The following is a 25,819-nucleotide window of genomic DNA, read 5'->3' as shown; positions in this document are numbered from 1 at the left end:
GTTTATCGATCCTATCTGTTGATTATGTTAGTCTCTTGTACCGCGGTTTCTTGACTCTTAATATTCATAACAGGATGCAATGAAATTTGGCGACTCTAATTTCTCTGGCATGCCATATTGCGTCCATAACATATTTTTTTTGTGTGTTCAAGCTCCGCTATTTCTTCAGTTGATCTCACATTCCGCTCACTGGCTCGTTTGACAAAAAAAAGACCTTATTCTTTGTTCATAAGTCCTATATTTACCTCTGTATCACGAGATATGTCCTTGGGATCCCTACTTATCGGTGACAAATTTTGGATGGTCTCTATGACCGCCAAATGTTGCGCACCCACTTCTTCTGCTTTCTTTAACTTTGTTCTGATCTTAGAAAACAAGCCCAATAGCTTTTTCGTCAAGGGCGTCAAGTTTCTCCCACTTTTCTGATTCAAGATCTAATTTTAACATCTGTTCCTTCATGTTTTCCTTTTGCTGTTTTACATTGGGATCTGGTCTGCACATATCAGTTATCATATGACCCAGGCCTTCGTTATTGCTTTTCGACTCATGGGTAATGTCGCCGAGAAGAATAATTTTTTCTTTTACTTTTTTATTTTATATATTTGTGTGTGTATGTGGTCAGTCGTAAGCTTATTTAATCGGGGCTGCGTTTGATTACCTATGTCACGGCTCAACAATAAGCAGACGAAAATAATAGTAAAAGGTGGGACAAGAAAGTAAAAGAGCGGCGTTCGTCTTTCACTTGGTTTCTTTAATTTTGTACTGTATTCTCGTTTGGTGGTAAATGTGGAGAAATATTTTTTTAGGAATATCTCTCCTGTTTTCGTTAAAAAAAATCATGATAAAAATAGTGATAAATACTTTAGTCGATATGGGTGTGATTTATTATTTTCAGACGTTTCCTGTGTCTGTACAAGGCCTACTAATAATTTTTCTCTGTTTTGCATTCATTATACACAAATTATTCTAGTCCACTGCTTATTTAAGTCTGTTATTACGCGCGATTTTCGTTTTGGGTTTTAAAAGAAAGAACAGTGAAAATGGAGGGGGCAGATAAAATAATAAATATACATCACAAATGAAAATTTCCCACATCCTTATCTTTGCTTAAGAAGTGTCTCCCCTATCCTGCCTCGGGAGTAAGGGATAACATTAAGTTTATTACAAATGTATTTACGTGCTCGTCGATATGTGATTACCTGCAATTGGTATCCTAGTTCTGTTGGCTTCCGGGCTGTTCTCACCACTGCTTGTAGAATATGACTGGAACTGTTGTCTTTGATCAGCTCCTCGGCTTCTTGATTTTTAATCGTTATATTCTGGCAGCGCTGCATCATTCAATTCAATTGAATGACCGCATTTACGATTATTAGTGGAGCAAAAAAATAAATAAAAATCATATGCGTACGATGGAGAATTTAATAGAAATAGTAAATAGTGGAGAAGTTGATATGAACGAAATGATTATACCTACCCAAGAGGAGGCGGAAACAGTGGCAATCATACTTAAGCATGACTCAGAGTAGCTAGATAAGCTCTGTGGGAAAAAGCCGATGAAAAACATCGGTTACTTATGATGAAAATTTTTAAAAACGTGAAAGGCAAAATTTTTGTAAAATAGAAAAAGCCACTACAAAATACAATCAGAGCGAATGAAGCCATCGAAAGAGAAAATTTTGGAGCCGAATGAGGATTTATGCCAGTGGGGGAACAATTACTGGAAAATGCAATAACCATGGGGGGGAGTTTAGTTAGCAGACTGGAAATAACCGTAACAGAACAATTATAAAAGCAGGGCATAGCAAGGTTCACCTAGGGCAACAAGCAAGACAGACGTCAGAACAGCAAGCGGGGACAAACACTTCCACAAGGGAAATTTAACAGAGGACAAATAGGAGGGATCTCACAAAATATGCTCGTAAATACTAGAGCGAAATGGGCAGATAATGAAGGGCCCTTTAGTACGAACTGCAACAAACAGTTTCAGGCTTACTTACGAAAGCTTGAAGAAGAAAACAAAAATTTTGGACAAATATGTAACTCTGCACGAGACGGAATTTCCCAACCCCGTACTATAATCAAGATACCCAATACGGTCCAAATGTGACAGAAAATAGTCAAACTCGAAAGGTACCCAACATTAATAACGACAATCCTTTAAATCCGTTCGACTGGCTTTTAGATGAGCAGAAAAACAAGCAAATAAGATCATTCCAGGGCTTAGGAAATAATTTTTACAATATGAGCGAACACTCGGGATGCACTCTAATCTATGATCAAACCAACGAAAGTATGAGTCACAAACATCTCAGGGGTATAATTTTAACGTGCTTAACCATCTAACCAGCGCAGTGAGTAGAATACTAATATTTAATGGGGATCCTACACAATTACTGCTATTTGAAAAGACAGTAAGAACGGAAAAATTGGCAATAGCTCGACAATATGAAAAATATTTCATAGGAACGTTGGTGAATAGGTTGAGGGGAATAGCGGCTAATCAATTTGGCACGAGTCTTTCTCTCTTTAACACAGTAGAAGAGTTTTTGCTCGCACTATCACGTCGGTTTGGATGCAGAGGAGGCACCAATACTCTGCTCACATAACATAAACTACTAATTCAGCAAAGCGACGAGATAATCATCCAGTACTCTGGTCAGGCGCAACGATTACATAACAGGATAATGATGTCACACGATACTCACCCGCACTTACATAAAGTTCAAAAAGTTGCATTGAAAGAAGCTACCGATAGAAAAGCAGCAAAGCAATTTGTATTCGGCCTAAAGGCGCCATAGCTGGAATGTAGCGAATCTTTAAACTACAATACTGAAAGAAGCAATTGAGGTGGCCTTAAACATGGATGACGAGCTGAGTATACGCCCAGTAACACAGCAAACAATCACTATGAAAAATAATTGGGGAATGCAAAAATCTGTATGAAGATGCACTAACTGGAAAAATAACTAGCCCTGATAAACCACCCGACGAATCGTGCCCAAAATCGGATGGCAGGGAAAACAAGAGCAGGACTGCGTATAATAACTTACCTTATGTTACGCGGCAAAATGGTCCCAACTTTAATAGTAGATAGTAAAAATAATTATTTTCAACAGAAAAAAAAATATGGGCATAACGGTAACAGACGCCCTAATAATAACTATTAAAATAATAATAACTATTACAATAATAACTATATAAACAACAATAATAATGACAATACTTACATCAGTCACTGGCCAAAAAATAGTTATGCAAGTAACTATAACAGGGCAAATGGAGTGAATCAAAATTTTAATAATAGAAACAGAAATAGTCGTACGAATGCAGGAAATCATCATAAGGGGCAGTATCAATACCGAATGGGTTATGATAACCAGGGCTTACAATGAGGGCACTTCAGAAATGAGTCACAAGACGCAAGGAAAAGTCAACCCTGTGCGAAAAATTTAAACTCCAACGATGCCCGATGCTCTCGGGGAATAAAAATAATGTACGTTGCCGCGTACATGGAATCTTCGCTCAAATTAATGTACGTTGCCGCGTATGCCGACTTCATTATGATTATACATACGCAGGTAAAGTCACGGACGCGGAGTTTTTACTAAATAAGAAATCCAATAGTTTGTTAGTATTCTTAATAAATATAATATGATTGAAGACAAATAAGCATCAACGATAAAAAATCAAATAGTGTTTTAGATTTGTATAGATAAATCAAATACGCTCTGAGACAAATAAGCATCAGCGATGAAAAATCCAATAGTTTTTTAGTATTCTGAATAAATACTAATGTGATTGAAGGCGAGTAAGTATCGGCCATGAGAAATCCAATAGTTTTTTAGTATTCTGAATGAATGTAATATGATTTGAGGTAAGTAAGCATCGGCGATAAGATATCTAATAGTTTTTAAGAATTGTAAATAAACAAATTACGCTCTGAGGAAAGTTCTCATTTGCGATAAAAAATCCAACAGTTTGTTATTATGATAAATAAATAAAATACAATCTCAGGCGAGTAAGCATCGGCGATTAGAAACCCATTAGTTGTTTAGTACTATTTATAAACAAGATACAACCTTAGGTGAGTAAGCAACGGAGATTAGAAATTCAATAGTTTTTTAGTATAAATAATAAACAAAATGTGCTTTCGAGAGAGTGAGCATTCACGATTGAAAAGGATACAATTTTTGAGTATGATAAATCAATAAAATACCATTTTAGACAACTAAGCGTCGGTGATTAGAAGCCCAATAGTTGTTTACTATTATTGATAAATAAAGTGAATTGAAAGTACTTGCTTTATCACGTACGCGGACTTTATTATAACTATACAAATGCTGGTGGAGCCACGTACGCGGAATTTTCACAGACTTTAATTGATTTTTTGCGTACGCGGATTTTGTTATAGGTGTGCGCTAATACTCTACTGGGACTTTTTGACTGCCCCCCCCCCCATACATGTTTTGTTGTGTTCATCTGTTTCTGTACTTCAGAGGTCATTCAATAAATAAATGAGATTTCTCAAGTGTAAATTACATATTGCTCATAACAATACTAAAAAAATGTGTGGGTTTTAATCAAAAGAGTTTATTGTACTTTTTTTTTATTCTTCGTGTACGTGTCTTTTATTTTAAGTGTATACATAGTAGTCAAAGTACAAAATATTATTTTCATGAAATTGTAAAGTATATTTTTTTTTTAATGAACGTTTTAATTGGTTTTTTTTCAAACAAACATCGCAAAACCATACATCAACATCTATGTCGTTTGAAACACCTGAGCAAGCGAAATGTGACTAACTATGGCATAAATCGCATCCTATGATGTCTGAACGTACCGGTTTTTCGCATATCTGACATATGCAAGTCTTAGGCATTTTTTTCTTCAAATCGATGAGCTTTTTGTAGGCGGGTTCATCGAAGTACGGTTTCAAAACACTTATTTTTATTTTGTTATCTTTAAAAGTTTCTGGAAGTTCGATGCCGGTCAAATCAGTAATAATCTTCTTCTTATTAAGTGCTTCTTTTATAGCTGTATCGTCGAGTTGAAGCAATGAGAGCAGTTTTTCGCCTGAAGATTTTTCCAGATCTGTAATGAAAAAGTAAACTTTATTAATTAAAACAAATGCCATACACTAATTGTATCAGTACAAAAAAAGTAATTCGGTATTTATGACAGTTTGTTGTTTTTTATATTTTAGCCATGACAATTACACATCGTACGTGGGATATGTAAAGGATATGTAATGTACTATACTAAACTTTGTATTGACATGTCTACTCTAAAGGGTGAAAGTAATTTAATAACACCATTCCTCACAGAACCCCCCTCTCCACCCAACTCTTTTGTCCTCTCCGCTCCTAAGTTTTAAGTACCTCACAGAACAAGGATAATGACACATGTATAAAAAAATTGAGGTGTACTTTCCCGAGTAATGGCACCAATAGCTCATCGATGTATATATCAGTGGCTCTATGTTGCCTTTTTTGCACTGATATTTCGACAGCTCCACCTCGTTTGCTTGTTTGTAATCATCTATAGCTGCACTCAATACAGTGTAGCTGTCGAATTCTTTCCCAATCATTGCATAAAAAAAGAGTTTCAACTTGATTGAAACAAATACGCACTCATTGGATAAAATAAACACCAGTTACAATCGAGATATATCCTTAGACACAAAGGCAGAGAATAATTTTCACGGAAACAACAAGTCTATATGGAGCCAGCTTTCGGTCTGAACTCAATACATGCGACGCGGCTAGCGAGGTGGCGGCGACGGCGGCGGCGTGTGTGGCCTGATATGTGTGCTTGCACGTGTACTTTCTTACTTTTTTCTCTCTAAGACTCATTTATGTATGTGTATGTGTGTTTATCCCTCCTCTCTTTCTCACCACCCTTTTTCAAAACAGGAAACAGAAAAAACAGAAAGTCCACTTGCCGCAAAAAAATTTTTTAAATATTCTTCAACGGATAAACAAATACTTTTTATATAAAATATTCCTATGTACATGGTACGTTTTATTCTTTACTTACTTTGAAGAGAAACATACAGTGTACACACACCCCATATTATTAATTATAAAATTTTTTTTCTACTTATTATTCTTCGCAATCAGCGTACGCAAAACTCTAAAACAGATAAGTGGGTCTATATAAGAAATACATAAAATATATAGGTAAAAAGGAGGATGGAGAGGAAAAACGATTCTGCTGCTGCTGCTAAGGTCCCCTTATAGAGTACCGTGGTGTTCTGCGTGACTTTCAGGTGTGATATTGAACAACAACCTAACGTGTGATCGCCGTTTCTCGTCGTTATATGTTAATTTGTGATGAATAGAAGTGCCTAAGACATTGCTGTTAGTTTTTATATCAGCTTTTAAATCATCAATTCTGTGTTGATACATACAAATAAATATTTTTATTAGAGCAAATACTTAGCACCTTTGTGTCGGGACAGAAAACGAACTGCCTGTGGCAATTTGCTGGATTTTCGTATCATCTGAAGAATATGTACAAAGACACTACGGAAGCTAATGTTTTTCCACGCTTGTTGGTGTATAATTCTGCTATCCCTCTCTGATAAAAGGCTTGTTGGGATAATTGTAATAATGCGTCAATGTGTGGATGTTACGTATGGCTGTATATTTTTAAGGAATCGATAGAAAGTAATCTTAGCGTGTGCAGCCATATCGCGGATGTAAATTTTTCGTATACATCATTAGTGCTTTTATATTAATACATGTAAAAACTTCGCTTGGATCTGCACCTACGGCCAAAGTCGCGTGTGCGGAAAACTTTCTGTACGAACGTTCTTTGTGTCTTTTTCCGCGCATGAGGCATGTTGCGTACGCAGTATTTTTTTTTTTTTTTTTTTTTTTTTTTTTTCCTTAACTAAGAATGCCACGGATGCAAGATATTCGGTCGGCATAGGTTCCGTGCCTTTTTTATGCACGCGGCATTTAACGATGGTAGATTAATTTTTGAAAAATTTCTCTAATATACACCTACGTACATAACGAATGTAATCAATTTTTAGGTACTTGCATTGCATTAAGAAGAACTGCAAGGCACATGGAAAGTGTGTGCAAGGTGTTTTTTATTCATCGGAAACAAAACACAGTCATCCCACAGACCCATGTCTTTTGCAAAAAAAAGAGTTTAGTAATATACTATTTGAGAATAGTGATTTTTACAATGCTAAACCAAAGCAAATTTGGAAAACTGCTTTGTTTAAGTAAGATTTTTTTTTGTTATTTTTAAATATTTTATTAACTTGTTACTACTATAAAATTATGATAGTTGACTGACATGTTGAATATTTAAAATTAAGTTTAAAAACTTGAAACATAATTCGTTAATTCAATAGTACTGTTACAGAATTCCTTACCAAATTGTCTGTAACTTGGGATTAACCAACTTTACTACATTTTTCAGGAATCCACAACTTACGGCACAATATCAGTATGCAACTGTCAGGAGAAAAATTCAGCGATATATGGTGAAAAACAATCCAAACACTACGAAACTTTGAGATACGGCCAATACGATGTCGGGATGTGGTCACATTATGGTGGCAACGCCACAACAACTCATGTACGGTCCTAGACAGGAACACAATATAAATGTTGCCGTGGATGATTTTGAATTTACAAATAACAAAAATATTTGTTTGGTAAAAAAAATAATATTTATATGTATATATATACTAGTGGGGCTCCGCCTCCCTGCGCGCTCCGCGCACTAACCCCCCCCCCTTTTATTGTGTTATAAGTGTGATTTTTTCAAAATAAGGTTTGTATTAATATTTTTTAAGGCCTTAAAAAATGATAAAATTAATTGTTAGTTTAAAAATAATATGTTGAAGTATATTTTACAGAATTCGGAAGACTATGGCATTTTTCGAAAGTACTCGGGAATAAATTTTCTACGCTGGGGTATGATTACTGGTCTGTTTTTAAAGAAATATAAAGAACAAGCTGCTAATTTCAAATAAAAGTGGTAAAGTTTATATAGACAGAGAGATGTGCCCTTGAATTTTTGTTGGTGAGCTTTATTATTTCTTCTCGTGGCTCCCTTCTTTAAATGAGCTGTCTATCCTGTATGTGTCAATAGATATTTCTAAGCTCTTATAACTATATATGCCCCCTGCGCGCTCTGCGCACCACCCCCCGTAATTGCAAATTAGATTAACGAAGTATGGAAAAATACCCGAATTATATTAATTGTTACTTAAAATTTATATATGTAATAAATGTATATTGATCATAATTAATTACATGAATTTTTAACCATCACTTTTTATTTTCCCTCACTAATATCAGCTATTACTATGGGATTAGTAGAACACGATTTTCAAAACAATATAATTTTTGAAGAAGCATGTAACGTTATGCTGCCTTTTCAACTACGAAAATTTTTCGCATGGTTTATTATGTCTGAAAATTTTTTTGGTAATATTATTTGGAACAAATACAAAAAATTTTTCATTGATAATTGTAAAGATGATCAAAATAAAGCTCTTTTACATTTAAACGAAATTTTTAATTCTGAAAATATGTCTTGTAAAGATTTCAGTTTACCAGAACCAACAGAAACGATGAAAAAAAATATTGATACTCACAATGATGAAAAAATATTTTGTAAACATAAATTCCATGAAATGTTTTTACAACTTAATCATAATGAATGTCGAATTTTTCAAGAAATAATAAAATTTAAAAAAAAAATTTTTTTCATCGATGGTCCTGGTGGATCTGGAAAAACTTTTCTATACAAAAGATTAATTGATTATTTCATATCAATTGAAAAAAAATTCTTACAATGGCTTGGACAGGTATTGCTTCTATTCTGCTTCCAAAGGGAATGACCACTTACAGAACTTTCAGACTTCCTTTGGAATTAAGCACTATAGAAAGTGCATTCTTCCAGTTTGAGCCAGATAAACAAAAATTACGTAATGTAAAAGTAATTATTTTGGATAAAGCTTCTATGGTACCAAAAAAAGCGTTAGAAATTGCTGATAGGACTTAAAAAGATTTATCTAGTGGTAATCAACCTTTTGGAAATAAAATAATAATTTTATGTTAAGACTTTCGTCAAATTCTCCCAGTAGTAAAAAACGGAAGCAAAATTACTATTGTTCAAGAAACCATAAAATTTTCCAGTTTTTGGCCTTTATTTAATATTTTCTATTTAAAAAATAATATACGTTCAATTGATAAAAAATTATCTTCATTGCTACTGGATATAGGAGAAGGCAAAATTGAAACTTTTATAATTCCTCAGACATTGAAAACAAATGATATGTGTTCTTAAATTTTTAATAATGATGATTCTTTTATAAGTAAAGCTATATTAACATCTCACAATAAATACACTCACTTTTTGAACAAAAAAATTTAAAACAATATGGTAGGAATATTAGTAACGTACTATAGTTTTGATAAAGCAAATCACAAAGGAGTAGATAAATAAGACAATAATATTTATACTAATTTCTCTACAGAATATTTAAATAGTAGTAAAGAAAGTCTTTTTTCACACGAATTAGATTTAAAAATCAACGCTATTATTATGTTAATACGAAACTTAAACATATCTGAAGGACTTGGCAATGGTACAAGATTATGAATTACAAAATTATTTACATACAACATCGAAGCTGGAATAATCTTAGGTAAAAAAAAAAGGAAATAAAGTCTTTAGTCTAAGTATATAACACTCAATACAAACAATTCTTCTTCACTACCATTTATATTGTACAGAAAACGATTTCCATTTATCTTAACTCTTCCTACGGCTATCAATAATTCTTAAGGTCAAAGTTTTGATGCCTAAGGGTTGTACTTTAGAAAACCATTATTTTCTAATGGGAAATTATATGTTGCACTGTCTAGATGTTGAAACCAAAAAAAAAATTTTATTTCAATTGAATCAGAAAACAAATTTGAAATTAAAAATATTGTTTGGAATGAAATTTTAGAGTAACAAAAAAACTATTCTATAGTTCATTACTATTTTTATACTCTCTTGCTAATTTTATCTTTCATCAAAAAAGCAAATTTCAGTACCGTCTAGTACCCAGATTTATGTAGTCATAAACAATCCGTTTTTTGTTACATGTTTTCAGATACACCATCATGGATGATAAATGTAACTCACAATTTTCAAATCAAGAGTGTCTATCATTGCACTAAAAAATTCATAAAAAAAAATTTTTTGTATGTGATCTGTGTAGCATTATAATATTAAACAAGAAAAACTATTTGCGTCACACAAAGGAATGCCAAAACATTGAAAAAAATTTTAAGAGTATTAAATGCGAAAAAAGTTTAAAAAGAAATCATCACTTACAGAGACATTTGAAAAGTCATGAAAAAAACGTTCAAAAAAATATTTGTCAAAATTGTGGAAAAGGTTATGCAGGGTTAACTTAATTTTTTATTTTTATTACAAAATTATTTTAACAAGCTCTAACACCTCAAAAAAATTTCGGTGCTCTCTTGAGATCCTAAACAACAATTTAAAATTTACTGAGTCAATATTTAGTATCAAACTGTCTTACAATCATGGTAACAAAATAAAGTGAATTTACGGGTGTACGGTAGATGGTGCGTTTACCCCTAAAAGCAGAGCACCTAAAAAGACATTTTAGGCAAAACCAAAACCTTGCTCTAACTCTTACGACTATATAATATAGGAAGATATATGTTTGATAGACAGTTCGTTAATAGTTGTCTCCCATATGACAAGATCGTTTTCATAAATGCCACATTTAAAATCGTCCTTTCGCTTAAGGGAGCCTATCGATTATTCACAATAATGTTGAAGATGAAGTGTGGAGAACGACATGCGGTAAAAAATTGTTAAGATCCAATACTGTTTTATGCTTTATGATTTCTAAATAGATAAGACATAAATGATTTATATTGCAGGTGGTGCCCATGTTTTTCTGCTTTATGTCTCATAAGGGCGAAGACTGCTATATAAGGCTATTCAGTTACGTTAAGTCAACATTTCCAACTCTCGTACCAAAAGAATGCTCCTGTGATTTTGAACCTGCAATACCTAATGCCATACAACGTGTGTATGGCAATATGATTGTACGATGTTGTTTTTGTTATTACGTACAGGTTGGTCTTTTTTTATTATTTCTAAACACTGTTTTTTAAAATATATATCTCAGGAAATACACAAAAAATATCTCGGTTTTGTCACAAGTTAACACAAGTTTAAATGAGGGTAACTTGAGAGGTTTCAACTGTTTGCTTAAAAACAATTGTTATTATGAAAATGGGGGACAAAAACGAGATTTTTTTGTGAATTTTCTCATATATATTTATATTCTTGCAACTTGCTCGTATCTCCTTCAAAACGTCTTTAAAAAAAAGTTGGCAAAAAAATTTTTTGTTTTAGTGATTTCATCACAAACTACATATCTAACAAATATTGTAAGTGATCTTACTATAAACTTTGCATAGTTTTAATTAAAACTAGTATCAAATCTTATCGATACAAAAAAGTGCTACCGATGAAAAGTGAGAACAGTTGTAAGGAGAGCCCAAAAAACGTAAAAAATAAGATTGTGGGGGTATTGGTCAGGAATTCGTAATTTTTCATAAAATTGTTATAATTTTTGAGCAGTGGCGCAAAATAAAAATCTCTATTTTGTCTGTATTTCTCTTCCCTGTTGCATTAATTAATAATTAAATCATTAGCTGTAATGCAACGTAAGTCCATTATATAATTAATAATCTCTAAAACAAATAAAAGGGGGATTATAACGCTGTCATTAATTAAGAGCTACTTTTTTTTTTTTTTTTCTTTATTGAGAAATGAATAATTGTCGTAGTCAAGTGCTTCAATAATAATTTTTGTGCAAAACAAATTAAGGGGCTAAGCACTTTGGATTATTCAGTTATAATTTGCAGTTAATCATTCAACATTGTAAAAAGGCCAGTAAGAGCTCGGGATTTTATTTCAGTTTTTATTTATAATTTATTGCCCTTGAAAATAAATCAGTCACAAAGTGTTCCAAGGTCACGCAGTTTTTTAAAGTATTTATGGTAATAATCGGCGCGTGTAATTATCCAAGACAATAAGCACTTTGACAATATAGTGTGTTTCTCTTTCTCTCTCGGTGTGTGTGTGTGTGTGTGTGTGTGTGTGTGTGTATGTATTAAATTATAAAAAGAGGCAAGTAAGCGTTTTAGGATACATTTTTTTTTTTTATCTATAAAAAACATTTATTAACCAACAAACGAGGATTATTAGTGCTCTAGCTCATTTGATATAAAAACTTATGTTGATAACAATTTATTAATAGATCAACAACTACAGTAAGAGCTCTGGGTCAATAGCTTGCAACACTCATAGTAAAAACAATTTATTTACTGATAAACGCGGCTAGTAAGCGTCTTTAGTAACTCCGATTTCATTTGCAGTAAATAATTACAATTCATTATCTTAAAATCGAGAAACATAAGAGTGCAATCGTATCTCCACAACGATAGAGGAAAAAATAGGGGAAATAGCAGAGATAGCAAACATTTAGCTCAACAAAAAGGTTATATTTTTCATCCAAATACATTTAGTAACAGAAGAAGACTTGCAACTCCTTAGGATATTACTTCTACCGGTCGAACAGGAAGAGGTTAATGTAATGAATATGGTAGCTTAGTTACAGCCAACATACGAATATGTAGTGAGCAGCATTAACAAAAAAAGATTTTTACCAACAGCGCGCCAGGCAGTGGACCAATGCAAGAAAGTGTATAAAATAAATGTATGTACTCAAATAGAGCTAACACAGAAAGTGGTAAAGGACCACCACTGCGAGATACAACACATATTAGGAGAGACCGTAGAGAAGCCGGAAGAGAGTCAGGTTACATGAGCTAGATTGAAAAGCGCATATTGGACTCGTCTGCACTCAAGAAATCAACATGCTTTTAATACAAAAAGGGAGAAAAAATACACGTGCAGTGCGGGCGCACCAACCACGAGACGCTCAGAGTAATGCACGCTGGAGTAAAGGACCTAGCGAGAGACTGCACAACTCAAATGTCAGAAACAAGATTGGAACCAGGTCAGGAGGAAGGTAAAAGACAGATAGTTAATTTTACAGTTCCCCAATCTGAACTTAAAAATAATAATACAAGGGATAAGGGGAGTGCAATAAAGAGGAGATACAAGGAGATGAAACACCAAGTCTAATAAGATCGGTTATAGAAAGAGATAGGTTGCAAGACTTCGGTAGTCAAGAGCACGGACCCGAGAATAAGTTAACAGTGGGTACAAAACTAACAGATATAATCCAACGCGTTCGAGAGGTAGTTCAAACGGAGGAAAAGTTATCTAACTGGGAAGAGTACGTATAGATGGTGGCAGAAATAGCACTAGGCGCAGTGGCAGGGTCGTTCCAATTCTTAAAATGGGGGGTCCCTTAATACTAAACTTGGCTAGGTTGGTGACAAGTAGAGGAAGCAGAAACAATGTTACGAGGAATAAAAGTACAATGAATCCTACGAGGCTGCAGCCAATTGTCATCCCAATGCAAAGCAATTAACTGCAAGAGCATCAGCCAGAATACGGCAACTACAATGAATACCAAAAAACTATGTACGGTAGAATGAACGTGTAAGAAAAAAAATGAAATATTAAAAATAATAATAATAATAATAATAATAATAATAATAACAATAACAATAATAATAATAATAAAATAGTAAAAAATATCCTAACAAAAATAAGTCAACGGTAAACAATGAATAAAAACAAAAGTCTTTATGACATTTTACTCATAAACAAATAATACATTCACCAAGTTCGTTCTAGAAAATTTGATCTTTTATGCACCATAAATTTGTATGTTTGAAAGCTGGGTTCTAAATTGGAGCCACTTAAAACTTGTTGATACATACTTTTAATCAAGTTTAAGAAATTTTTTTAGCATTCAGAAAGTGTCATTTGAAATGCTATTATTATGAAGGAGCCAATTAGTAATAATTAATTTATATGTAATGTCCTTTATTTATTGCAACAAAGTGAGGACGCCCTTTTGGCATCTCACTTAAAATTATTAGAGTAATTTTATAGTTTTAGTCCCTGCTGACGCTCACTTTTGAGGTACTTTTTCTGTAAGTTTTCTCATCTCTCAGTACTAAGGTAGTTCGTTAACATTAATCCTTATGCTTCTTACAAACTGGGTAAATCGTTAACGTAAGTTCCCTTACCTCTCTCAGTCAGGGCAATTTTTTAACGTGATCACTTCTCGCGGTCGGGTTGATTTATTAACATGGGGCCCTTTACCTCACACGGTTAGGGTGATTAGTTAACGTGAGTCTCCTCACCTCTCGACGTTAGGTTTATTTGTTAACGTGTGTCTCCTCACCTCTCGCAGTCAGGTTGATTTGTTGAAATGAGTCCCTTTACCTCTCGCGGTCGGGTTGATTTGTTATCATGAGTCCCTTTACCTCTTACGGTTCGGGTGATTAGTTAACGTGAGTCTCCTCACCTCTCGAGGTTGCGTTTATTTGTTAACGTGTGTCCCCTCACCTCTCACGGTCAGGATGATTTATTAACGTGATTTCCTTCAGCTTTCACAGCCGGGTTTATTTGTTAACGTGAGTCCCTTTGCCTTTCAGTATTGGGGTACTTTAGTGACGTGAGTCTTCTTACCTCTCACGATTGGGGTGATTTATTAACGTAAGTCCCATTGCCTCTCATGGTTGGGTTGATTAGTTAACATGAGTTCCGTTGCGTCTCCCGATCAGGGTTATTTGTTGACGGAAGTCTCCTTACCTCTAATGTTCGGGTTCATTTATTAACATGAGTCCTTTTGCCGCCCTTACGAGCAGGATGATTTTTTAACGAAAGTCTCCTCGCCTTTCACGATCGGGTTAATTTATTAACACGAGTCCTCTCACCTCTCACGTTTAGGGGGATTTTTTACCGTGAATACCCTCACCTCTCACGATCAGGGTGATTTATCAACGTGTGTCCCGTTGCCTTCCAGTGTTAGGGTACTTTCTTAACGTGAGTCATCTTGCCTCTCACGGTGAGGGTGATTTGTTAACGTGAGTCCCCTTGCCTTTTATGGTCCGGGTGATTTTTTATTAGGAGTTCCCTTGCCTCTCACCATTGGGGTAATTTATTATCGTTAGTCCCCTTGGTTCTTACTTTTAGGGTTATTTGTAATCATAAGATCCTCCACTTTTTAAATTTTAGAGGAAAAAAAACGTTTGGTATTGACTGTGTTTGGTGATTTTGCAAATTAAGTTCATGAACATAGAATACAATTATTATTGTTTCCTATAATTTATATTCGCCAACATGAAACGTGAGCAAATCTTAGGCAGTTGCAACATTGAAGCAGAAAGTCAGTGGATTCGTTCTCACTGAATCTACCGTCATTCATCATTGATTCTGACTTGTATACACGGAGAGAAAAGTGGGAACGGTGATGTACGAGCGGTGGTAATGTTAAGCTCTTATAGTTGTAGGACGCATCTAGTGCCACTTACGGTACAATAGGTATTCCACACTCAAAGGACCGCTTGTATCCTGCATCAGTGGGAGCTGTGGCGTACCACTGGGCAGACAAAATCATCCCGTTCATGAAAGAGCCGTTTTGACAGTGAATATTGCTTTATCGTAAAATAGAATTCTTTCATTTATAAAAAAATATAAAATAAAGAAGTGTTAGATTGACAAATGTTAAAATTTCATGTTTACCTATACAATATTTTATTAATCTCCATTAATAAAATCCACAATAATTGAAGCTGGATTACAACTGATAACGCAGAACAATATATTTTGATTTATTTATTGATTAACGTAAAATAATGCTGGGGGTATAGACAATTAATTTTATAATTTTTTAAACGATATATGTTTGTACACTCGATGGCACAAGCATGATATTGCTCATCAAACGTAATTTCTTTAAAACTTTTAAGATTATATAGAATTTGATCTTCTAGACAAACTATGTCTGATATTTCACCTAATTTTTTTTCGCTGTTTTTGGTATCAGTAACAATAAATATTGCAATTTTGTACGAAGTTCTGTACATATTTACAGAGTTATACAATACAGCACTGTCTTTTTTTTAAATAATCTAGTTATTTTTTTTTATTATTAATCGAGCCAAATGTTATCAAATTTTCAAATTCTAAGGAATGGATTAACTCGCACATTTTCAACATTTTCTTTTTGGCTACTGTTACTAACAAATTTTTTGTATTATTTGAGGACTGAGCTGCAAGTTTGATTTGTTGGTAACGCAATTCCGGGCACATACTTGAATAATGAATAGGTGGTCCGGTCTAAAAGTATAAGCGAAGCATAGTGCGTCAAAAAGTGAAATTTCGGCTTGAGGTGACCATATAATTTTAAACATAGCTGATTGTGATCTTCAATTGATATTTTCAAACACTTAGCGTGCGCCAGAGCAATACGTGGAGGAGTTAAAATATCCACAATTCATCGCAAGTATTTGTATAATTGCCAGTGAATATCTTCGTCGGATATTAAATCTTCAATTATGAAATCAAAGTTTTTTACGAAACATGGTACTGAAATTTTAAAATCAGACTTATTTTTGAGATGGTTTAATTCTATAACAGGCGGTTCATCAAGAATAATACATAAACTACTACTGAAACGTTTAATTCTAGCATTTAAAGTTTCGAGTGTGAACATTTTTTTCAAATATAAATGTATTAATGAAAGCATTCATGTCATACATGCATACGCGTTCAAGGACATCGTGCACCATGTCAAGCGTTATATTTTCCGCAACATGAAATCCATCTACTGTTAAAAAAAACACATGATTCTTTTATACCTGTCTCTGAAGCGATGAATCGTTTCATATCAGTTTCATAATTAACTTTGGATCTTAATTTTAACGGTATTTCAGTAACAGATATTTTACAATTTTCAAAAGATAATCAACTCACTCTATAAAAGAAGATGGATGTAAAAGGTTCTATATTCAATATGTGGTGGAAGGCACGCGATTGATGCATACACAGCTTCAAATTTATGTATCCCGGAATGACTTCCAAGAGCGTTTCCCGTTTCTATCTCATCGTAAAATAAGAAAAGAGGTAACAGAATTCCGTCTCCACAAGAATTTGCATATTTTTTTCCACAGATCAGCTTGAATAGAGTTAGAAATAATATTGGATTTCCTAAATAAAACACTCATATAATTTAAAATTTGATTATATAATCCCAGTATTTCTAAGAATAGTTTTAGCGTCTGTTTTAAAGGAACACGAATTCCAAATACTTTTTCTGAAACCAGTTTTAGATTGTTATCAAATATTTTTTCTTTTAACGACATGCTAATGACGAATTTTTCATACTCAATTAGGCCTTTTCTTTTTAGTAAATTAAATCTCTTCGCTTCAGTCGATACAGGTTCTGATATATTACTATATTCTTTTAAAAAATTGTTTATTTCTCTTAACGAACTATCAGAAAAACTTTTTTTCTCTAAAATATAGCAAGAATTTTACGTAAATCGACTATTTATTTTATTCAATATTCAAAAGGGTTTCTATCGAAGGAACTTTTGATGAAATACTGATTGTTTTGGATAATCATAGTACATTACACAAACAATAAAATATTATTAAAGAAATTTAATGTTTACTTTTTAATTGGTAATGTCATGTAAAAATTTAGTAATGTTCGGAGTACTTGGTTTTAAAACTCATTCGTAACTGATTTTATCAATGAATGTCCAAATAAAATCACAAATCCAAGGAAAAGAATGAATTGCAATCAAGCATTCGTAACATATATCTACTGCGTCTATAAGGTTATCGTAAGGGTACTTCTCGTTTTTTAAGATAACCAATGATTTTATAGACGGCAGCTTGCCTGCACGAATAACATATAGATAAAGAGGTTTCTCTAAAGGTTTTAACCAGATTTCAAATTTTTTTTTTTTTTTCATCTACATTTTTTTCCTATAAGCAATTAAAATAAATGGTACAAAACATTTCATTATTGAAACACATTTTTTATATATAACCTATATCATCGAAGTGCACAATAAAACTATTTGCAATCTCCGTTCCGCTTAGACTGACATTTTTACCAATGCTTTGAATTTTAGCAATTTTTTGTGACCTTAGAATATGTGGCAAGAGAAGTAATGCTAATTCATTCTTGTGATCACCTAAAAATATTACATCCATGTTATTAAGTATAAAAGTTTAACAAAGAAACACTAATTATATGAAATCAATTACCTTGGGTTGCAGTTGTCTCATTGTCGTTCAAATCAACTTTTACTTCTTTAACTTTCAAATTTTGGCGATGAGAAATTATTTTAGCAGCAACAGCTTTCCATGTACTTCGTCATTTTGATGCATTCGAGGAATCCGCTGGATTTGTACTTGTATCCTTAACGATTTGACGACAACCTTGTTCAAGCTGTGTTACGTGATGAAAAAAAAAGTAGTTATCATGTACAATTTTTCAATAATCATTTTCTAGCAGCTCATGCAATTTATGAAAAAAAGCATTTGCTGGTACAATTGAAAACCAAGTTCTTGAAATTCTATCAAGTAATATAATAAATAGATATTTTTCACACACAATCCTAGAGGATAATGTATACAGGGAGAGCTATTCAAATATTTTTCAATCTGAACATTTTTTTTTCTTTTAAGAAGAGTTTCACTACGCTGAATGAAAGTTGCCTCCCAATCTTTCTATATTTTAGTTGCTTGATATTTTTTTTTGCTTGTATTATAACTTCATTCAATTTGTTATCATCTGTATTCAAACTTAATAAATCATTTGTATGTTTTCTCCGAGAGCTCACTAACTTTTTCATCAATTCTATTATTTCGTCCACTGGCTGAAAATTTAAAATACCTTTATCTGTTATTTAATAATTACCTAACATCACTTTGCGCATGTTATCAGATGTGAGTCGACTTCTACGATCAGTTTTTAACAATTTCATTTATCTCTACACTCTTTCCGAACCAGCGTTAGAATTAGAAATACTTAATACATGTAAGGCAAATGTAGCTAAATTGTAAAAAAATATGCAAGCTGTTCTCCGTAGAGTCTTTTACTATGTACCAAAACTCATCGGCATTTAAATCCAAAGGTAAATTTGTCACTAATATCTTCATCAAATTCGTATGAAGCAATCAAGCTCCACTCTTTACTGATGTTTGTTTTTAAATCAGTCTCTTTTTCATGAATAATGGATTTATATGTTTTATAGACGCAATCTAAATCAAAATATTTTCATAAAATTCATTGTCCAGGAGCATGATCTTTATTAAATCATATAATACGTATATTTTGTGCATCGTCAACATTAAATCTTTTCAGTATTTATATGCTTATTTCTACATAACAGTTGGAAAGTCTTTTAAAATACTTAACTTGTTTTCTTCAAGTACATTCTTTTTGCTAAAAAATGCTTTTGTTTTTGTCCTACCTACATTTCTTTTAAAATTTTTAAGTTTACTTTTCATAGTAACATTAATGTTTGACAAGTATGATCATGCAACATACTCATTGACGTACTCTTCATTTATATAGACTTTAAGAAAATAAATTAACAATTATACTACATTATCGCTGTTTCTAGTAACAGTTGGTACTTCAGCTTGCAATATTACATTAACATTGGTCAATTTTACTAAGAAAAATTATAAAATTAGGTACGTAGTTCTGACTTTTTCATCTAATAGCATGTCTAGTATATGTTCGGTAGTTTTTTTAGTAGAATCAGATTGATTTACATTGAATTGCATACTTTTATCAGTAAAACATATTGTTAAGGCATTCCAGTGCCTTAGTAATAGTTGTACGTAATCATAATATACTAGCCATCGAGTTTCTAATGGTTTTTAAATTTCTAATGGATTATAGCCTAAGCCCTCTATTTGTTCGGCTGGAATTACCATTTGTATAGTTATAAATTAGTGTTATCAATTTCAAAGGTTCAGCTGGCAATAATTTTGATCTATAAAGAGCACACAAATTTTTATTGTGACGTATGCATTTCACTTTTATTACACTAGTCTGAATAAATTGATATTATATTTTTCAAGTCTACATCAGCAGTCTCGAACGTGTTAACAACCTTTTTATACATTGTTTTAGCATCAGCTTTTGAATTATTATTATCGTACAACGGAACAACGTCTCATAAAGTTTCTACCACTTCTTTTCTTTCATCGTCATGTGTCATGAAATCTAACCATAACACATATAAAATATTTTAGAGTTCTGTCAGTTGATTTATCTAAGAGAATAGAGAATATCTTATTGTTCCATATTTGTATCAATCTATCTTTTTGAAAATGTGCTATTACATTTGTAATTATGTCACTTATATGAAGGCTCTCTTTACTGAGTTTCATAATAATTTCTAAATGGTGGTAATAAGTGCTTTAAAAATACAAGTAAATCTTGTAGTAAAAGTAAGGGAATATTTTTAGCAGTAGCAAATGCTGCGAACTTGATTTGAGCTTTAGCTGCGTCTTTATCAACATTGGGTTCTTCACTACTGTTCGGCTTGTATGTTTGTGAATCCAACTGACGTTTGATATTCTATTTTTTTTCTTACATCCTTTTCACATATTATACATCTCATAAGGAAATCATCATTACGAGGCACTGTTCCGCAGTTGTTTCTGATGTCCTTTACATTTGATATGTTTTTTTGCAGTTTCCTCATCTCTCGACGTACTTCATTTGTACCAATCATATACTATTAACTTGTCTGATTTGACTTTTATCTCAGTTGCATTTTCAGGTTCTAGTTCCCATTTCTCATCTTAATAATTTGTAATAGTAGAAATAATAAATATGAGACGTAAGCTGGGATAAACAGAAACTAAAAAATAAAAGTAAAAAAAGTCTAGATAAAACAGATACCGTAAAAGGACTCTAGCTAATAATAAATTATTTTTGTTGTTCATGTGCTAGAAAATCAAGTTTTTAATGAACTCTTTACACCTTTGCATTCAGATACTAGGTTAAGCACCAGGTTAAATATGCGAAAAAATGTTATGCTCCACACAAATTTCTTTCCCCTCTAGAATCCCTGTTGAAATTAACTTTTTCATTTAAATGTGTGCAGAATGACTTTGCATTGCTGTGTAACTCTGTGCATATTCTATTGTTAATAAACATATTGGTGTATTAAAAAATTTTCGGATTTATTGTTAATTATTGAAAGTCATGCCAATCGAAGCATCCTATTTTACTTGGCTTTCGAAATGTAAGGCCTGCATGATTGAAATTCCCACATTAGTTTCCCAGAAAGTTATTAAAATTTTTTATACTTCATAACTACTTAATTTACATTCAAATCCTTATTTTTTGCCTCGTTGACTTTTGCTGTAGCTTTTTCTCTGATGAAAACTTTTTATAGACGTTAATTTTAATATTTCCAGCATGCAATTAAATATATTTTTTTATTTTTCCATTATACAACATTGGGATGAGCATTATGTAAAAAAAAATTATTAAATAAAATTTTAATGATGGATTTAGATTCAGGTCCATCCCATTTACCTCTATGAAAGTAGTTTTGATTGTCCCTGTATACATTAGTGAGGCTTGATTTGCTACGTACTTCATAGTGCTAACCTCTCAGTTCTAATGCTTATGAATACTTCTTTTATATTAAGATTCTTATTTCAAACTTTTTAACAACTAACTAATTTGCGATACATTGCTGTAATCATAGATTTTTAATTGTTTTATTTCTGTATCAACTTTAAGCAGCATTAACAATAGTACGATTCATACATTATCTGAAATGAAATACTCAATGCCTTTCCTTTGTTTACACATTTGTCTTACAAAGTATATACTTTATAATTAAAATATCCGCACAGTTCTTTCATTTTTTTATAACAACTCATGATAACTAGGTGTGCAATAATTCTTCCATAAAATAAGATTAAGGAATACTTAAAAAATCAAACAGATATATAGATCACATACAAATTCTAGTCCTGATGTTTAAAAAATTAGAAATCACTTCGCAAGATATACAAAAGTATAATTTGGGAAATGAATTTTTGGATGACAATAGTTATTTATATTACAATTGTGGAAAAGAATATTGACCACGAGAGTTGTGATTGACACGCATAAGAGGTCGGAGTTGCTAGGAACGAATTTTAGTTCAACACTGCATGAGTAACTGGCTTTATAAGTAAAACTTAGAATTATTTACATACATACGAGCTATACATTGTTAACAATAAATATAGAGAATTTTTTCCATTATTTGATACAGAAAGTACTAAAAGACATGTATATATACATACATATATATATAAAGTAGAAAAAAATGATTTATTTTGGCAACATCACCCATGAGTCGAAGCGATAATGAAGGCCCAGGCAATACAATAACCGACATGTGCAGGCCCAGGCCCAGTAAAAAACAGCGATGGGAAAACATGATGAAACAGATGTTGGAATTAGAGCTCGAACCGGAAGGGTGTGAGAAACTTGACGCCCTGGACAAAAAAACTAAGGCCACAGTAATGGGCTTGTTTTCAAAAATCAGAACAAAGTAACAGAAAGCAGAGGAAGTGGGTGCACCACACAAGACGGTCACAGAGACCATCCAAAATTCGTCAACGACAAGTAGGGATCACAGGGATATATTTCGTAACACAGAAGTAAACATGAGACTTATTAACAAATAAGCCGGCGTTATTTCTGGCAAACGAGTCAGCGAGCAAAATGTGAGCAGAGCTGAAGAAATAGGCGGAGCTCGAACAAACAAAACAAATATGCTATCGACACAATGGGGCATACCAATGAAACCAGAGAAGCCGAATTCCATTGCAACCTATTAAAAATATTAAGAGTCAAGAAACCGCGGAACAAGAGGTTAACGTAATCAACAGCTATGAGACAGAATAAAAGTTATGAGCGAGGAACTTGAAAAAATGAAAAAAGCCGCGTTTATGGTAACGGTATCACTACTAACTAATAACTACCCAAATTGGATCAATTCTAATGCGAATGGAAATAGACTACGGAGTAATATAGCAACTACCATGGCCCAATATACAGAATATACACAAGCTACACGCAACCATAATTACCTATACAGACCGTAAAACGCGCAACAAAACATTCTGCTCACGCTCAGCCATATGGCGAGTAAAATCCCGTTTTTTACGGTAACCTAATCAATCTGCCGCTAATTGAATGGATGGCAACGATGACTGCTGAAATGGTGGGTCCAGAGAACAAATCATTCTTTTTAGGCACCTTCGTGTATAGACTAAAAGGAAAAGTAGCGGAACATTTCGCTTCAAGATCAACGCAGTTTAGAACAGCTAAAGAGTTCATTAGAGCTCTCAAATAGATACTACAGCATTAAAAACGCAGACTCGTTCATGGAAAAATTAAAAATAATAGTACAAGACAGCAAAGCAATAGACAACCAACTTTGTACGAGTACAACAGTCATATAACAGATTAACGATTTTGTAAGATTCGAACCCATATGTTCCCCAAATTCAAAAACAAACGCTGAAAGCAAACTTGAAATCCGAGGCAGTGAAACAATTTATACATGGATTACTTGCAACTTTTACTTGGAGAATGGCAAGCTCCAACCTGGGGAAAGCAATCCTAGAAGCAATAAAAATCGAGAGCGACCTTAGTTTATGGCACGCAGTACCAGTAAGTGCACTGCCTGCATACAATAAGGCAACAACCGAGTAGGGACCACAAGAAAATACAAAAGAGCCCGAAAAAAGGGTAATCGGACAAAGGCACCGGACACATATGTAGAGAATGACGAACCCAAGCTTTCAGAGTGTGACGAAGAAATAAGGCAGCTTCCCAAAACTATCAAACTTGCGAGAACAGGGCATAGGCCACGATCGGTCCAGTTACGGAACTCACAATTAAGGGACATAAGGCGACTTTTTATGCGGATACAGGCCCAGAGATTTCGCTTATAAAGAAAAATTTTCTTAGCACAGACATGCTAATAGGCAGTTGGTATCGAGTAGCTAGTGCAGTAGGATAGAGTTAGCTTTTTGAAAAATATAATTGCTATTAGCGCGAAAAAAATCATGGTGGTAGTTATTCGGTTTCTGAACAGATCTAAATAGTTTTGGACTCCAAATTGTGTCAGCTAACGGCCCAAAAAAAATGTTAAATGTGGTCAAACGTGGTTTTTCGCATCTAGAAAAAAACAGGAGAGTCGGACAAAAAAGTTGTAGTATTGAAAAAGATGCACAATTTGAAGACAAAGAAAATGAGCTCCAGTGGGATCAAATTAGCCCAGCCGTTTTTTCGTCATTTGCCAACATTTAAGTGTTCTATAATTGATTAAAACCATATCATACTACTGTGGCACGTGCAGGAGGGAAAACCGGCAACTGTAAGTTATAACAAATTTTTAACGTTGATTGTATAGGTCCTCCAATGATTTATGTAAAGTTTTGAATAAGCGCAATTTTACTATTATGAAAAGCTACCCGATATTTAAAAAAAAAATCAATTTATCTTAAGTGGTTCCTGAGCTATCGTTATTTTTGATGCGCGTTTTCATTTTAAACGCTGCCGCTCGGAAATCCCAGAGGGATGATGGAGAGAGTGGGCGTAGCCTACGTCGGTGGCTCGCCACGCCCGCGCCGCCACATACACGAAAAATAGCTGCTTTTTGACATCGATTTTTCGCGTATTTACAGAATGTCAAACGGAACGGCGTTTTAGTAGGTTGTAGAATAACTCTCTATAGGTACAATGCCGTTTGAAAAATGGCAATATGTTGAAAAACCAGCCATGTCCAAGTTTTTTGTGGGCAGAACATTTTTTGCTTCTTGAAGCGGTTCACAAAAAGTTTACAACCAATCTTCTTGAAATTTAGTGTGGATGTTAAGGGGCACAAGATCTGCCTTGTATTCAATTTTCAAGTCTTAATATTCAAATAAACGTGAGTAATAGATTTAAAAAAAAAAAACAAGGGTCCAAAACATTTTTGGCAAATTGCGAAAAAACAGCTGGGCCAATTTTATCCCACTAGAGCTCATTTTCTTTGTCTTGAAATTAAGCATCTTTTTCAACACTACAACTTTTTTGTCTGACTCTTCAGTTTTTTTTCTAGACGCGAAAAACCATTTTTGACTACATTTAACATTTTTTTTGGACGTTAGCTGACACAATTTGGAGTCTAAAACTATTTAGATTTGTTTAGAAACCGAATAACTACCACCATGATTTTTTTTGCGCTAATAGCAAAAATTAACCATGCTTTTTTGCTAATTATATCCTACTAGTATCAGCGTGACTCACGGAGCACGAAAAACTTTGAGCACAGTACAGTCTTAGTTGCGCGTATTGGAGTGCATATTACATGTCGTCTCCCATGACTTCCCAATTGACACAGAAGGAATCATAGGGTGGGATACTTTTAAGCGATATCAGGGCTAAGTAAGCACTACTGAGAATATGATTAGACTAGATGACAAAGAGATAGCATTGTTAAGTCTGAAGTGTTTTAAAATACCTGCAAAACCGAGACAAATAATTTATATGCGAAAAATATAAAGCAGAAATGAATCAGAAAATGGTTGTATATCTCTCAAAGAGATGGAGGAAGGAATATTGTTCGGAAAACCCTTTATAGTCACGACAGACACATCAGATAATGTGATTGGAGCGATTTTTAGTCAGGGAGAGATCAGAAAAGCTTCAGCACTTTCATTCATTTGAAAAACCAGATATACGTTTTAACAGACTCAAATCAGAATCGGAAAGGTACGAGTTCGA

The 25,819-nt window shown here is 33.3% G+C and overlaps 1 protein-coding gene across 1 annotated transcript in view; it reads right to left on the bottom strand.

The window, feature by feature from the left end:
• Window positions 1-4,652: 4,652 nt before the first annotated feature.
• LOC149373257 (uncharacterized) overlaps window positions 4,653-25,819 on the bottom strand; it is a 93,256-nt gene continuing 72,089 nt past the window's right edge. The window contains exon 4 of the mRNA XM_089597575.1: window positions 4,653-5,091. Within this exon, the coding sequence (XP_089453701.1) occupies window positions 4,799-5,091 (293 nt within the window). The 3' untranslated portion in view covers window positions 4,653-4,798. The remainder of the gene's footprint in view (window positions 5,092-25,819) is intronic.

The sequence above is a fragment of the Copidosoma floridanum genome, unplaced genomic scaffold, assembly GCF_036245765.1.
Source record: "Copidosoma floridanum isolate Cflo_tuat_1 unplaced genomic scaffold, Cflo_Japanese_pri ptg000034l, whole genome shotgun sequence".
In the NCBI taxonomy this organism is placed as follows: Eukaryota; Metazoa; Arthropoda; class Insecta; order Hymenoptera; family Encyrtidae; genus Copidosoma; species Copidosoma floridanum.
The sequence above is the reverse complement of the archived record's forward strand: the minus strand, read 5'-3'. Positions and strand labels throughout refer to the sequence as shown.